The sequence below is a fragment of the Melanerpes formicivorus genome, unplaced genomic scaffold (genome assembly GCF_026170545.1).
Source record: "Melanerpes formicivorus ecotype bairdi unplaced genomic scaffold, bMelFor1.0.p_v2 SCAF_16, whole genome shotgun sequence".
Lineage (NCBI taxonomy): Eukaryota > Metazoa > Chordata > Aves > Piciformes > Picidae > Melanerpes > Melanerpes formicivorus.
In genome coordinates this window covers 2364142-2380380 of record NW_027142368.1, presented here as the reverse complement: position 1 = coordinate 2380380, position 16239 = coordinate 2364142, and the positions used below count along the sequence as shown (strand labels likewise).

The 16239-nt window shown below is 45.5% G+C and overlaps 1 protein-coding gene across 1 annotated transcript in view; it reads right to left on the bottom strand.

Annotated features, from left to right (window-relative positions):
• Positions 1-16239, bottom strand: part of SLC6A5 (solute carrier family 6 member 5) — a 35114-nt gene that overhangs the window by 14511 nt on the left and 4364 nt on the right. The window contains exons 5-11 of the mRNA XM_068148545.1: positions 14892-14917; positions 13727-13861; positions 13288-13391; positions 8712-8836; positions 5073-5185; positions 4662-4793; positions 2694-2793 (exon numbers count right to left, since the gene is read on the bottom strand). Coding sequence (XP_068004646.1) covers positions 2694-2793; positions 4662-4793; positions 5073-5185; positions 8712-8836; positions 13288-13391; positions 13727-13861; positions 14892-14917 — 735 coding nt within the window. The remainder of the gene's footprint in view (positions 1-2693; positions 2794-4661; positions 4794-5072; positions 5186-8711; positions 8837-13287; positions 13392-13726; positions 13862-14891; positions 14918-16239) is intronic.

Here is a 16239-nt window from a genome sequence, read left to right as displayed (position 1 = left end):
CCCTCAATTTAAGATGGACATTGAGACTCTTGAACGTGTCCAGAGAAGGGCAATGAGGCTGGGGAGGGGTCTGGAGCACAGCCCTGTGAGGAGAGGCTGAGGGAGCTGGGGTTGCTTAGTCTGGAGAAGAGGAGACTCAGGGGTGACCTTATTGCTCTCTACAACTACCTGAAGGGAGGTTGCAGACAGGCAGAGGATGAGTCTCTTCTCCCAGGCACCCAGCACCAGAACAAGAGGACACAGTCTCAAGCTGTGCCAGGGGAGGTTTAGGCTCCAGGTGAGGAGAAAGTTCTTTCCAGAAAGAGTAATTGGCCATTGGAATGTGCTGCCCAGGGAGGTGTTGGAGTCACCATCCCTGGAGGTGTTCAAGAGGGGATTGGATGTGGCACTTGGTGCCATGGTCTAGTCATGAGGTCTGTGGTGACAGGTTGCATTTGATGATCTTTGAGGTCTTTTCCAACCTTATTGATTCTATGAAATATTGCTCCTTGTGTGTGTGTGTGTGTAAGCTCTTTAATCTAGCAAAAGGTTAATTCCAGGGAATAATCTTTGCACTAGTTTACATCAAAGGCTTTACTAACATCCGTTGATTAACAATCAGTTGGTACAGAGAGCAGGGAAAGGATGATTTGTACTCGGCAGATCTTTCCCACCTCTGATTACATTAAAGTAATATGCAACTAAGGGGGAAAAAAAAACCCAAAGTTCTCCTCTATTCAAGTCCTTTCTTTGCAGTGTTATGACTATTTCTGTATTGTTTGATGGTTTTCAGAAAAGTTAGTGTTTGAAGAGATTGAATTTGCTGGGCACTAGCCAGAGCAATTTTGCTTCCAAGCCTAATAAAATGCTAATCTTGAGAGACAGGTTCGTAGTGCTTCTGCCACACAGCGTTCAGAGGAGGAACAGAGCCACTGTTTGCTCCTTATTTACCTTCATTCTTAGTTGAAAACAAACATAACAAAGGAATTTGACAGATTTGGGGGGGGGGGGGGGTGTACTTTAAAATATTCTAAGCAAGCACTTTTTATCTTGAACGCTGATGGCAGCAGCTTTAAATGGGGCAATCTTTTTGGCACAAACTGGGGATGCTGGCCAGGAAGAGTGAGGACAGTGCTTTAGCACAGGCACACTCTCTACAAACAGAGGAGGAGGAGGGAGGGAGGGAGGAAACAATCTTATCTTTGACATCTTGACTTGCTGGAACGTGTCCAGAGAAGGGTAACAAAGCTGGGGAGGGGTCTGGAGCACAGCCCTGCGAGGAGAGGCTGAGGGAGCTGGGGTTGCTTAGCCTGGAGAAGAGGAGGCTCAGGGGAGACCTTATTGCTGTCTTACAACTACCTGAAGAAAGGTTGTAGCCAGGTGGGGGTTGGTCTCTTCTCCCAGGCAACCAGCACCAGAACAAGAGGACACAGTCTCAAGCTGTGCCAGGGGAGGTTTAGGCATCAATGGAGGAGACTGGATGGGGCACTTGGTGCCATGGTTTAGTTGATTAGATGGTGTTGGATGATAAGTTGGACTCAATGATCTCAAAGGTCTTTTCCAACCTGGTTAATTCTATTCACATTCTATTCTTAACACCAAGATTCAAATCTTCCTTTGCTTATGAAGACAAGCCTAAAGTGGCATCACCACACTCCAGGCCTAAATTAATCATGTTATGTAGGGACACCTTCACATTTCCTACCACTACCATCTGAGATCATACATCCAAAGATCACCCTGGAAGCACTGAACAAGTTTGGGAGCAACCTGGTCTAGCTACAGTAGTATCAAAATCATTGCACTGCTTTATGATAGCTGAGGATCTTCTTCCTAACATGGATTCATGTGACTGGTGTTGCCACTGTGCATAATGAATGTGCAGCTGCATAGTCTTGATTCTGTGTTACAGACAGGTGGGCTAGAGGGAAAGCTGAATGTGTACAAGGAACATAAATCATAGAATCAATAAGGTTGGAAGAGACCTCAAAGATCATCGAGTCCAACCTGTCACCCAACACCTCATGACTAGACCACGGCACCAAGTGCCACGTCCAATCCCCTCTTGAACACCTCCAGGGATGGTGACTCCACCACCTCCCTGGGCAGCACATTCCAACGGCTAACAACTCTCTCTATGAAGAACTTTCTCCTCACCTCGAGCCTAAACTTCCCCTGGCACAGCTTGAGATGCTGTCCTCTTGTTGTGGTGCTGGTTGCCTGGGAAAAGAGACCAACCTCCTCCTGGCTACAACCTCCCTTCAGGTAGTTGTAGACAGCAATAAGGTCTCCCCTGAGCCTCCTCTTCTCCAACAGCTATTAAATACAAAGATATCACTTCTGGCTCAGGAAGTCTCTGCCCCTAAAACCGTTGGAGTGTGGGGGGAAAAAAAGTCTTGGAGAAGTTTCACTAAACTCTTTGTCTGTTCTTAGACTCATCTTTAAGCACTGGCTTTAAGCTGTTGGTGGAAAAAAGGACATTAGCCTATATGAAAGTGTCCTTTGAATGTATGCATTTCAAGGAATCCTTTAGTAATGAAGTCCCATTGTGCTTCTGCTCAAACTAAGGGAATTCTGAGGTTTTTCACTTGAAAAACAGAAATAAAAGACAAAGTTCTAGTCCCTTCCTTAAGAATTTCACATCACCAGCTGCTTCACCATATGCTACCATGTTACTTTGTCACGGGCTGCCCAAAGGCAGTATCTTTTCTCACCATATATGTAGGAAACTCCAACAAGCTCAAAGATGGCAATGATGACAAGAGAGTAAGAAGCTGCATAGGTGTCCACGAGCTGTAGCATATACATTCCACCCTAAAAAAAGGAAAGGATAAAAGAACCATTACTTGTGGCATGTAGCTGGTATCTCTCTTCATACCTGGCACAACTTCAGCTGGTGCTAACACAGGCAGGAGCAGGAGTCAGGACTCTCTGTCCCTAGTAAGAATCCAAGCATTGACTAGACACAGACTCATGCTGCTCTACAGTTTCTCCTTTCTGGCTGAATGAATACCAAATCCAGCAAGAAAAGGAAAGCAGAGAGTACATTTGAGTCTGGTAACTAATAGAGCTTGGGAAGATGTTGGTTTCAGTCCTTTCAGCTTAAGGATTGAACTGTGACTAGACCTTCCACAGAAGTGTCTCTAATTCTTAATACCACTTCAAAAGCAAAATCAGTCCTGGACCCAGGAATACTGTACCAGTGAGTCCAGTTCATCTTTTGGAAAGGATATAATGCCCTATCTTCAGAGCAGAGGATAGGAAGCATAATTCAAGTGAAGAAAGGACTGAATCCACCCCAGGATTTAGAGCAGCAAAGCTGGGCTAGTAGGTGATGAGGTGAAGAGAAAGAAAGGAGTGGGGGGAAAGGAGGGGAAAGGATGAATAGAATAGTAAGAGAGATTTAGTGTACTTCTGTATTTTTTTGCTGAGGGTTTGTTAACACTGGAGGAATTAGTGGACAAGACACTGAAGACTGTCAATGGCAGATGAGAATTCCATTCTGAGCTCCAGTTTGCCAAAACCATCAGTTCATAGCTAATCTGGGAGGGAAGGCACCCAAAACTGGTGTGCCTGCTTGCATGACATACCTGTTTGCTTGTTTGCTTCCTAAGTGAACACCTACTTTGCATCACCACCTTGGAGAGGTTCAACTAGGGAAAAATTACAAGTCTGAACCTCAGAAAGGTTTAAACAGCAAAGGCTTTTAAGTATGCATCAGTCACAGTATCCCCTAAATTAAAAAATGAAAATATATTAATTAAGGTCTTTGCATCTGACCAGAGCAAGCCTGGTGCCATGGTTTAGTTGATTAGGTAGTGTTGGGCAATAGGTTGGACTCGATGATCTTGAAGGTCTTTTCCAACCTGGTTAATTCTATTCTATTCTTATTCTATTCTATTCTATTCTATTCTATTCTATTCTATTCTATTCTATTCTAATCATAGAATCAATAAGGTCTATTCTATTCTATTCTATGGGCCACGAGGATGATCAGAGGGCTGGAGCACCTCTCCTATGAGGACAGACTGAAAGAGTTGGGACTGTTCAGTCTGGAGAAAAGAAAGCTCCAAGGTGACCTTATTGTGGCTTTCCAGTATCTGAAGGGGGCCTACTAGAAGGCTGGGGAGGGACTTCTCAGGATATCAGGTATCAGAGTATCATAAGTCAGGGTTGGAAGGGACCACAAGGATCATCTAGTTCCAACCCTAGTGATGGGACTAGGGGGGATGGAATGAAGCTGGAGGTGGGGAGATTCAGACTGGACATGAGGAAGAAGTTCTTCCCCATGAGAGTGGTGAAGCCCTGGAATGGGTTGTCCAGGGAGGTGGTTGAGGCCCCATCCCTAGAGGTGTTTAAGACCAGGCTGGATGAGGCTCTGGCCAGGCTGATCTAGTGTGGGGTGTCCCTGCCCATGGCAGGGGGGTTGGAACTAGATGATCCATGTGGCCCCTTCCAACCCTGACCTATTCTATTCTATTCTATTCTATTCTATTCTATTCTATTCTATTCTATTCTATTCTATTCTATTCTATTCTACTCTACTCAAAAGGAGGCGTTCAGACTCTCTCGGTGTCCCTGCACATGCGGCAGAGTTCGTCTTCTACAACTTGCACTGGAGCAGGACGGCCACCAGAGGGGGACTGGGGACAAAGAGTGATGCTCAAGGACAATGTCATTACCTGAGTGATCATAGGAAATCCCATGATGAAAAAGGAGACGCAGCACCCAAGAGTGAACAGTGCCTTGTGCGTACGCAAGTATTTGGGGAACTCATCTGAAACAGAGGTCACTATAGTCTCGATAGTGGCAAACTGCAAGACAAAGTAAAAGGAGTTGTTTCAGGGCACACAACGTACACACAGTGGTCCAGCTGGACAGAACAGAACATAAGGCAGTACCCTGAACCCATCCTAGGTGTTAAATTCTCACATGTCAATACCAAAGCTCCCCCTAAACAATTTCTGCGTTGATTGCCTTGCTTCATTCCTCTATTTACAAAGCAGTTCACTGACCACACAAACCCAGCAATTAACCTCACAGTCCTCCAAACAAATAGATAGGAAAAAAAGGGGGAAACAAAAGTGGTTTACCATAGTGTCCAATCCCAGTGTCAGAAGCATCAGAAAGAATATTATAGCCCAGAATGGAGAGAGGGGGAGCCTAGTTAAGGCTTCTGGATAAACCACAAAAGCAATTCCAGGACCTAGAAATGAGGAAAACAGAGGCTGTGATATCCTGCCCCACATTAACATTGCTGATTATAGGCAAGATACAAATGAGAAGCACATAGTGCTGATGGCATGACCTATGCTACAGGAAGAGGCTCTACACATGTTTCTAATCCAGATTATTGTATCCCATTTCCTAAAGAGGTAATCTAGGTGATCAGGCTCTTCTCAGCAATGCCCAGTGACAGCACAAGGGGCAATGGGTAGAAGCTGAGGCATAGGAAGTTCCATGGAAACATGAGGAAGAATTATTTCACTGTGAGGGTGGCAGAACACTGGAACAGGCTGCCAGGGGGGGAAGTCTCCCTCTCTGGAGATATTCAAAACCTGCCTGGATGAGTTCCTGTGTGATCTGCTCTAGGTGATCCTGCTCTGGCATGGGGGTTGGACTAGGTGGTCTCTCGAGGTCCCTTCCAGCTCCTAGCATTGATTCTGTGATATCCCAATTCCTAAAGCCCTCATCTAGATTACCATATCCCATTTCCTAAAGCCTCCCCCAGCCATTTCTGCTCCAGAGAACACTGTTGCTTTCTCACATACTTGAGAAAGACACAGAGTTTTCAGCAGCCTTTGAAATAATCTCCACAGGGTTCTTGTGAAGTGTTTGGAGTTTCTTCTGAATAGAAGATAAATACAAGAGTTAACAACATGGTGAAATAACTCCCCCACACACTGTACATGAGTCACTAAGTGTTGCTGCCTTTAAAGTGTGCTGCAGAAAAATGGCTTTTGGGAATCAAAAGGTGCAGGTAGAGCTGCTATGTATTCATGAACACATTCTTTCATCTCTTGAAAGATCTTGATTGAAGATCTCTTCTTGACTGCAAGAGATAAGGGCCCTGTTTGCACTAGCTTCCTGCATGTAAGGGTTTTAATTAAGACTTAGGAGAATGGGTTTCCATTAATCACACTTTTCCAAGAGGTTTAATTACAGAAGGTGAAGCTGCACATCTCTCCATCTCAGTCCCTCATAACTCTCCAAGATAGCACATGCCAGGGAGCATCCAGGCACAGGTAAACAGCCACAGGGAGGCTGGCTCCCATCCTCTCCCTCTTCAAAGACATAGGGGGATATAAACTCTTTCTAAAGGGCTATTAAAGCCAGGAAAATTTCAAAGGGTTTGTATGCTGAAACCACAAAAGTCCAACGACCTTGAACTTTCCTTTTAAATCACTACAGTTTTTCAGCTGCAGTATGTTCTTAATCAAACTGAGACAGGAGAACAAAAACAGATAAAGGGGAACAAAAATACATTGCCTTGTCTTTCCCTCCAGGAAAAAGTGTTTTATTTGCTCATCAGGTACATGAGTTTTTCCTCAGAGGAAGATTCTCAGTGGAAAAGAAAGGGGGGGGAAGTAATACTCTGTGTTTGGGGGGGGGAGGGGGAAATCCCTTCCCATTGTCATTCAAGGTTTTAAAACATGAACAGAGATCATCCTAACTTTTGCCACTTCCCCCTTCAGTGCAATAAAAAAAATACAGCTTTAGAATTAAAATAAAATGTAGGCATGGGCAAGGACTGCCTCTCTCCCCCAGCTGCTCAGGGTGCTTTTTAACTCTGTTCAGTGTCTGTGCTTCTCCTTAATCTTACATAGAATAAACCAGGTTGGAAGAGACCTTCAAGATCATCGTGTCCAACCTATCAACCAATCCAACCCACCTAAACAACTAACCCACGGCACCAAGCACCCCATCAAGTCTCCTCCTGAACACCTCCAGTGATGGTGACTCCACTACCTCCCCAGGCAGCACATTCCAATGGGCAATCACTCTCTCTGTATAGAACTTCTTCCTAACATCCAACCTAAACCTCCCCTGGTGCAGTCTGAGACTGTGTCCTCTTGTTCTGGTGCTGGGTGCCTGAGAGAAGAGACCAACCCCCAGCTGGCTACAACCTCCCTTCAGGTAGTTGTAGAGAGCAAGAAAGTCTCCCCTGAGTCTCTTCTTCTCCAGGCTAAGCAACCCCAGCTCCCTCAGTCTTTCCTCATAGGGCTTGTGTTCCAAATCCCTCACCAACTTCGTTGCCCTTCTCTGGACTTGTTCCACTCTCTTCCCACTGTGCAGTTGCCTTCTATTATGGGACTAAATTCTGCTCCCCCCCTGTCATGGAGAGCAGTGAAACCTCACCCTCATGATGTAATTTAAATGACCTAACTAGGCTCTTACAAAGGCACTGAGAGCTCTACAATAAGATTGCCCAGTGACAGCTTTTCTTGCCTCCTTTGGAACAGCTGCTGAAACAGCTGGGAATAGAGAGCTCCAGCCTGTGCCTAGTCACTCACCCAAAGACCACCACCAAGCACTCAAGAGAAAAGGGTTGTGATACTCTGCACTGAATACTATGCCATCTCCAGGGAGATGAACCAGCTGAACCAAGTGTTTCCTCCACCTTCCCTAACACCTATATCTCTCCATCCTCCCTCTGTCCATCTCGTTGGAGCTTCCAGTGCAGCTTCACTTGAGCAAAGCCTCTTTGACTTTTAACTCCTTACAAATAATTTCAATGAGTGCAACATGCTTTAGATTTTGGGGCTGGTTTCCTTTGTTTGTCTTATTGTTTGAGGATGAAGGTAAAGTCTAAAATGAAAAAAGATTAATAGAAACTCCTAAAACACCTGGCTAAAACATCATGGAGCTTTTCAAACACAGTGCTTTCATCCAGACAGAAAATGGGCATGAGGAAAAAAAACCTTCCTCTTCTCACTCAGCTAACTGGCAGACCAGAAAGAGACTGAACTGACATTCCATTAGCTTGCAAGTGTGGTATCTCCAACTGCTTGTTATCAAGAAACAGTTTGACAGCTGACCATCCTATGAAATTCTCTTCTCAGACTCTCCAGCAGCCCAACCCCTTATGGGTCAGCCAGTGCAAACCCCACACTGACTCCCCATGACAGCTCAAGAGCTTCCCCTCTCCTCAATAGCTGCCATGCACCAACCAAAGAAGCTGCTGCAGAAACTGAAGAAGGAGCTGAAGAAACTGAAGAAGGAGCTGCAGAAACTGAAGAAGGAGCTGCAGAAACTGAATGTGACCCAGCACCTTTATCTGCATCTCTGAGGTCAGTAGTACTGCAAAACTCCCTGGGATTGTTCATTTCAGTTTACAGGGAGGGAATAAACAAAAGAAATTAAAAGTTTTTTCTCTCTCTTAAGCAGGTTTTCTCTAACCAAGCTAGTGATAAGGAGGCTTCAGGTAATACATTGACCACTGAGTATACTTCTTAGCATAGGCCCTTGGCAGCCTGATCTAGTTGGGGATGTCCCTGCTGACTTCAGGGAGATCAGACTGGATGACTTTTGGAGGTCCCTTCTAGCCTGGACCATTCTATGATTCTTTCTATCATTCTATACCTTCCCCCATATGGAAATGCCTACAAGTAGTTTACTAATCCACTCCAGTTTGAAGTCATTATTTACACCTCCAATGTCAATGTCACCTCTAATAATAGAGCTGAAGATGCTGCCAGGTTCCTAAGTAGAGAAACAGAGGCATACCCTACCTTGGTCTGCCACAGCTTCGATGTTCACTTTGAGCTCATTTGCCATGAAGCCAATCACTGAGAAGATGACAAAGCCTGCAAATATACTTGTGGCACTGTTGGTACATGTGACTATCAGTGTGTCCCTGGAAAGAAAACACAAGAAGCTACATCAGCTTGTTGTAATCCATGCAGGGCAGGAGGGCTTTGTGCACTGAAGAGCTCTCTCAGGAGCACACACATCCTGCGGGATCGCTGGTGAAGGTTCACCTTTACATTTATCAGGTGCATTTGGTGCTGATCAGAGGTGACAGAAGTCTTCACACCACTAGGAATCAGCTGTGCAATTTTCCACCACCTGCATGCTGTCTAGAAAGCCTCAGGCCATGCAGGAGGATGAGCACTGCTGCTCTTGGCCTCTCCAAAGAAAGCAGCAACGATGACACAGAGTACAGAATTAACCAGGTTGGAAAAGAACTTCAAGATCATCGAGTCCAACCTGTCACCCAACACCATCTAATCAACTAAACCATGGCACTAAGTGCCTCATCCAGGCTCTTTCTAAACACTTCCAATGACACAATTTGCAGCACAGTTTTACTCTGCCTGCTGCAGATAGCTGCTCGTTCTGCTACATATGGACTAACCAGCACTGTCCAGGGAAGGTGATTTGTGCTCTCTGTTGTCCTTGTATTTATCCACAAGATTTCAGGGTTAAGCTTTCTGTATCCTGCAGCACTCTCCTAAGTGCTGGCCTATCTGGCACCTGGAGAGGATTCACACAGAATCACCAAGGTAGGAAGAGACCTCAAAGATCATCAAGTCCAATCCTTCACCACAGACCTCATGACTAGACCATGGCACCAAGTGCCACATCCAATCCCCTCTTGAGCACCCCCAGGGATGGTGACTCCACCACCTCCCTGGGCAGCACATTCCAATGGTGAATGACTCTCTCAATGAAGAACTTTCTCCTCACCTCCAGCCCAAACTTCCCCTGGTGCAACTTGAGACTGTGTCCTCTTGTTCTGGTGCTGGTTGCTTGAGAGAAGAGACCAACCCCCTTCTAGCTACAACCACCCTTCAACACTCTGTGCTGGGTTAGGAACTGGCTGGAGGACTGAACCCAGAGAGTGGTGGTGAATGGTGCCACATCCAGCTGGCAGCCAGGCACTAGTGGTGTCCCCCAGGGATCAGTGCTGGGCCCCATGCTCTTTAATATCTTCATTGATGATCTGGATGAGGGCATTGAGTCAGCCATCAGCAAATTTGCAGATGACACCAAATTGGGAACAGATGTTGATCTGTTAGAGGGTAGAAGGGCTCTGCAGTGGGACCTCAACCAACTGGACAGATGGGCAGAGTCCAACAGGATAGCATTTAACAAATCCAAGTGCCGAGTGCTGCACTTCGGCCACAACAACCCCATGCAGAGCTACAGGCTGGGGTCGGAGTGGCTGAGAGCTGCCAAACAGAAAGGAACCTGGGGGTGCATTCTTCATCAGGGGTATCTGAAGAACACCACACCTGAATGCCATGCCATACTGGGAACATAGCTGTGACTTGACAGGAAACCAGCTCTCATGATCCCCCAGCCATAATTACTGCACTCTTGATAGGACTTGTATTTTGTCCTCAAAATATGTGTGTCCAAAAGACTTGCCCTTAAACTACTCAAGCTGTGCCAGAGGAGGTTTAGGCTGGATGTTAGGAAGAAGTTCTTCATAGAAAGAGAGATTGGCCTTTGGAATGTGCTGCCCAGGGAGATGGTGGAGTCACCATCACTGGAGGTGTTTAGGAAGAGACTGGATGGGGTACTTGGTGCCATGGTTTAGTTGATTAGATGGTGTTGGGTGATAGGTTGGACTTGATGATCTCAAAGGTCTTTTCCAATCTGGTCTGGTCTATTCTATTCTATTCTACTCTATTCTATTCCATTCCAATCCATTCCATTCCATTCCATTCCATTCCATTCCATTCCATTCCATTCCATGACTGGGGAGGGAAGGGAGAAATCACTAGCCTTGTTTATTCCTACTATGAATTGTCAGGAACAGAACAAAATACAACCTGAAAAGCTGTCAAGAACCTCACTGAGATGGCAAACTTCTCTTAACAGAAGTGATTAGGTTAATGCTTCAGGTCTACAGGGGGGGAAAAAATTACAGTGTTCTGTTTGGAAGCATCATGTCTTAATTCTTCCAAACCTGGAGAAGTTTTACTTAAAATATTTTAGGTTATGCACTGTGGAGTGAATCTGTGTGAATTTGCTGCAATTATGGACTATTTAATGCCATTTAAAATGGGAAAGGAAATGTAACTGAAAATGACAATTCTATCTGCGACCTTAGAATGTAATTAATAGCAAAATGGGAAGGGAAAACAGTCATGCTTCATTTCAGGGTTCAAGATGTGGTGTAAAACTAAGCAGATGAGAAGTAACTGAGCTTTTCTAATTATCTCTGCTTCAGCTTCCCATATCTCTCACTCAGGCAGGTCCAACTTCTAGTCAATATTAGACCTGTAAGATTTTTATACTTCATTCCCATGTATTCCATTTGAAAATGTCAGTAAGATTTGCCAAACTCCACAGAACATTGCCACATGAATGCACAAAGGTAGCATGATGCTTCTTTAGGGGGTCAGGTAATGAGAGGACTAGGAGGAATGCAACAAAACTAGAAATGGGTAAATTCAGATTGGATGTTAGGAAGAAGTTCTTCCCCATGAGGGTGGTGAGAGGCTAGCACAGGTTGCCCAGGGAGGTGGTGGAAGCCTCATCCCTAGAGGTGTTTGCAGCCAGGCTGGATGTGGCTGTGAGCAACCTGCTGTAGTGTGAGGTGTCCCTGCCCATGGCAGAGGGTTTGGAACTAGATGATCCTCAGGGTCCCGTCCAACCCTGTGATTCTCCCATGGGTTTTTTGCCCTAGTATTTCAAATGCATTCATTCATTCATCAACAATCAAAGACCAGAAAAAGCATTTTTAAACATGCTTCCCAAAGGATAGCTGGAGGGGAGTGACTGAGTCCACATCACTGTTGCTTATTCATCCCTATTTCCCTATATCCACTTACTTTAGAACACTACAGTACCTTTTTAAAGGTATTTTGCAAGCAGTACTTAGAAGTTATAAGATACAGGAATTCAAATCCCAAGGAGCTTTATGCTTTGGTGTCTTGACACAGGGAAGATTTTAGGTATGCCCTTGGGTCAGTCCCTGTGCATGCTGCTGTCAGTCCTGAATCAGCAGCTCTCATATTGCAGGAATCATTAAAGGTTTGCTTCAGTAAAAACAAGACTGGGTTTAAAGACAAACAAAATATCAGTGAAGCATTCTGCTAACAGCATGTTCTTTTGGTTTCTCCATCTACTAACATTTATCTGGCACAATTTTGATGAGCAAGCTGTACCATGCCACCAGAAAAAGGACTTCTTCCTTGTCAACCTAACTTCACAGTATCACAAAGCTTGGAAGAGACCTCAAAGATCATCGAGTCCAACCTGTCACCACAGACCTCATGACTAAACCATGGCACCAAGTGCCACGTCCAATCCCCTCTTGAACACCTCCAGGGGCGGTGACTCCACCACCTCCCTGGGCAGCACATCCCAATGGCTAATGACTCTCTCTGTGAAGAACTTTCTCCTCACCTCAAGCCTAAACTTCCCCTGGCACAGCTTGAGACTGTGTCCTCTTGTTCTGGTGGTGGTTGCCTGGGAGAAGAGACCAACCCCCTCCTGGCTACAACCTCCCTTCAGGTAGTTGTAGAGGGCAATGAGGTCACCCCTGAGCCTCCTCTTCTCCAGGCTAAGCAACCCCAGCTCCCTCAGCCTCTCCTCACAGGGCTGTGCTCAAGGCCTCTCCCCAGCCTCATTGCCCTTCCCTGGACACCTTCAAGTCTCTCAAAGTCCTTTCTAAACTGAGGAGCCCAGAACTGGACACAGGACTCAAGCATTTCAAATAAAAGTGATTTCAAATTTCACTGCTTGAAATAACTTGATCCATATAAAACTACACTGAGAGTAACTGGGTTAAAAAAAACCATGAACATTTAGGAGAAACAAGAATCACATCTGTGGAAATGTCTCACAGTGGCAAACTTCAGCCCATTCCACACAGGGATTGTCTCCAGCAGAGGTTGTCAACTGGGAGGGCTTCATGCCGCTGCTCAGGCTTGGGCAGCGTCCCAGTTTGCTTTTCAACCTAAAACTGCTGATTCTGAAAGTGACAAACCAATAGGGACTGCAATATGCCAAATGCTTCTCTTGAGACTCACAGATTAGGACCTGGGGAGAAGATACAATGCCCAAAACAAAACAAAAAGATTAAGGAAACAAAACAAGCACACAGACAAAACCCCCAAACAACCAAATGAACAAACAGAAAACCAAAACACAAACAAAAGAACACTCAACCAGCCAAAGGAAGATGGATGACAGAAAGAGACACCAAATAAAAGATACTGGGGAGAGAAAGAAAAGGAAAAAGACACCAAACAAAAAGATACAGAAAAAAAAAGCTTTCTCCAGGCCTGAAGATGACTGGGTCTGGACAAGACTGGCTTAATAAGAGTGATGGGTTTCACCTTCACATACCTGTAGCAATTATTATGGAATTTGTTGTAAGAAGAGAGAGTAATTAGACCTCCCCATGCTGCAGATAAGGAGAAGATAATCTGAGTGGCAGCATCTTTCCAAACCTACACAAGATAAACAGGAGGGGAAATAGCATCAGCTTCAGTTAAGGGTGTTAGAAAGATCAATAGCTCTAATAAATGTTACTGTTAGAGGATTAGCACTAAGTAGTTCACATGAACTGAAGAGTGATGGATGACAATAGGAGATTTTAAAGCAAAACCTTCTTCTTGCTGAGTCCATATACGTATATGGAAGGCACAGATATTCATATCAGGTCAAATACATTCAGCAACAAAGATATACATCAAGATGAAAAAAAAATCTGCTTGCACCAGCCAGAAGAAATCTGTGTGGCTTATTCACTCTAGCTGAGATGTAAGTGAAACTATAAGCCCACCATAGCATCAATCAGCTTCTCCCATTTTGGTGTGATGAAGTACCAGATTCCATCTCCAGCTCCAGGTAGAGTTACTCCTCTTATAAGAAGGATGATGAGAACCACATAAGGGAACGTAGCTGTGAAGTACACCACCTGGACAGGCAAAAGAAAGATTAATCACAGTATCACAGAATCACCAAGGTTGGAAGAGACCTCAAAGATCATCAGGTCCAACCTGTCACCAAACACCTCATGACTACACCATGGCACCAAGTGCCACGTCCAATCCCCTCTTGAACACCTCCAGGGATGGTGACTCCATCACCTCCCTGGGCAGCACATCCCATGGATAACAACTCTCCCTGTGAAGAACATTCTCCTCACCTCCAGCCTAAACTTCCCCTGGTGCAGCTTGAGACTCTGTCCCCTTGTTCTGGTGCTGGTTGCTAGAGAGAAGAGACCAACCCCTTCCTGGCTACAACTCACCCTTTCAGGTAGTTGTAGAGAGCAATGAGGTCTCCCCTGAGCCTCCTCTTCTCCAGGCTAAACAATCCCAGCTACTTCAGCCTCGCCTCATAGGGCTGTGCTCAAGGCCTCTCCCCAGCCTTGTTGCCTTTCTCTGGAGACCTTCAAGTCTCTCAATGTCCTTCTTAAACTGAGGAGCCCAGAACTGGACACAGGACTCAAGGTGTGGCCTAACCAATGCAGAGTACAGGGGCACAATGACTTCCCTGCTCCTGCTAGCCACACTATTCCTGATGCAGGCCAGGATGCCATTGGCCCCTCCTGGCTGCCTGGGCACACTGCTGGCTCATGTTTAGGCGGCTGTCAATCAGCACCCCAGGTCCCTCTCTGTTTGGGAGCTCTCCAGCCACTCTGACCCCAGCCTGTGGCTCTGAATGGGGTTGCTGGGGCCAAAGGGTTCATGAGAAGAGAGGAGGGGAAAATACAAGGGCTACACTATTGCCTGAAAAGAGCAATTTCTCAGACTGAGACAAAAACCTAGCAAGACAACAGGGTTAATTCCCAGGAAATCTGGAAGTTTACAGCTCTCCTTGCTGCTGGAAAATAGGAATAATATCAAGAGAGGCAGGAGCTGGGGTTCTAGGCAGAGGGGGGAAAGAAAAAGCAGAAAAGAAAGTCTGAAGAGGAGCAAGAGGGATGTACAGCTAAAGGAAAATACCACTTTTGATCCTTGCCCTGAGTAAGCTAACAGAGTTCAGTGGAAATTAAATGAGCAATGCCATTCAGTAACACCTATAGTTCGGGGGTGGGGGGGGGGGGTGTGGTGGTGGTGTTATACATTTCTCTTTATTTAACTAAGCCTGAAGAATTCTTAGCACTGTTTGTACCTCCTCATAATTACATATCACCATGGCAATAGTTATGGTCCCATGGTGGGGGAAGAAAGAAAGTCAGTGGAATGGGAAAAAAGAGAGTCAGTGGAACTATCCAGGTAGACCAGATCATGATATCTTAATAATTATCTAGAGCAGAGCTCTCTCTGTGGCTACATCAAATGGCCTCTTAAGCTGCACACTCCAGCCAAAAGCATTTCAAACCCTTTTCCCATTAACCTCTAAATCTTACAGGGAAACAGGATCCTCCAAGCTGAAGTGACTTCGGAAACTGCTTTCCCAACTTGCTCCTTGCTGTTTTGATTCTCCCTGATGATTTGTGTGTGTGTGTGTGTGTGTGTGTGTAGTGAATATACTGAACTCATCTAGGCATAAATGAAGGGTTTCTATCCCTGACACCAAGGAGTCACCACCTAAGGCTCACTTAAAGAAGTCTCTCTTGCCACATGGGTGTTCAGGAGGAGACTTGACAGGGTGCTTGGTGCCATGGGTTAGTTGATTAGGTGGTGTTGGATGATAGGTTGGACGCGATGATCTTGAAGGTCTCTTCCAACCTGGTCTGGTCTATTCTATTCTAGTCTAGTCTAGTCTAGTCTATTCTAAACCCAAGGAATTCTTCCTGTACATCATCTGGTTCTTGGCTCTGGCTTTTCATGAAACAGTTCTTCCTGTCACATTAAAGTGGGAGGAACAACTACATCTCAACTTTCCTCTGACACTCTGACTCTCAGGATTTTCTGCTGCTTCCCAAACTACCTCCCAACAGATGTTGTCAGCTTGTAGATGCAAAGGGGTGGCTGGAATCAGAAATCTCCCAGCTTCTTCGTCTTTTCAGCCTCCTCTTGAAAAGAAGACAGAATTTTGCTGTGTCATCACCCAGCATTTTAACCTGCCTGCTGACTGCAGTGGCATTGTTAGGATATTGCATTCCTGCAGCTTTCATACACACACAAAAAAAAATCCAACAAACCACCAACACCCAGACCAGTGCTGCTGCTGAAGGGCAAGCTGCAGTTCTCTGCTCAGATGGCTGCCTGGCCGATTCTTGTGCCTGCTACTTCCATGCCAGTGAGAGGACATGCTCCCTCTTGACAGAGCTGCCAATTAGGAGGCATGGGGAAAGGCTGCAGATTTGAAGGACAGTGGAGAGAATGACATGGGAGGGGTCAGAGA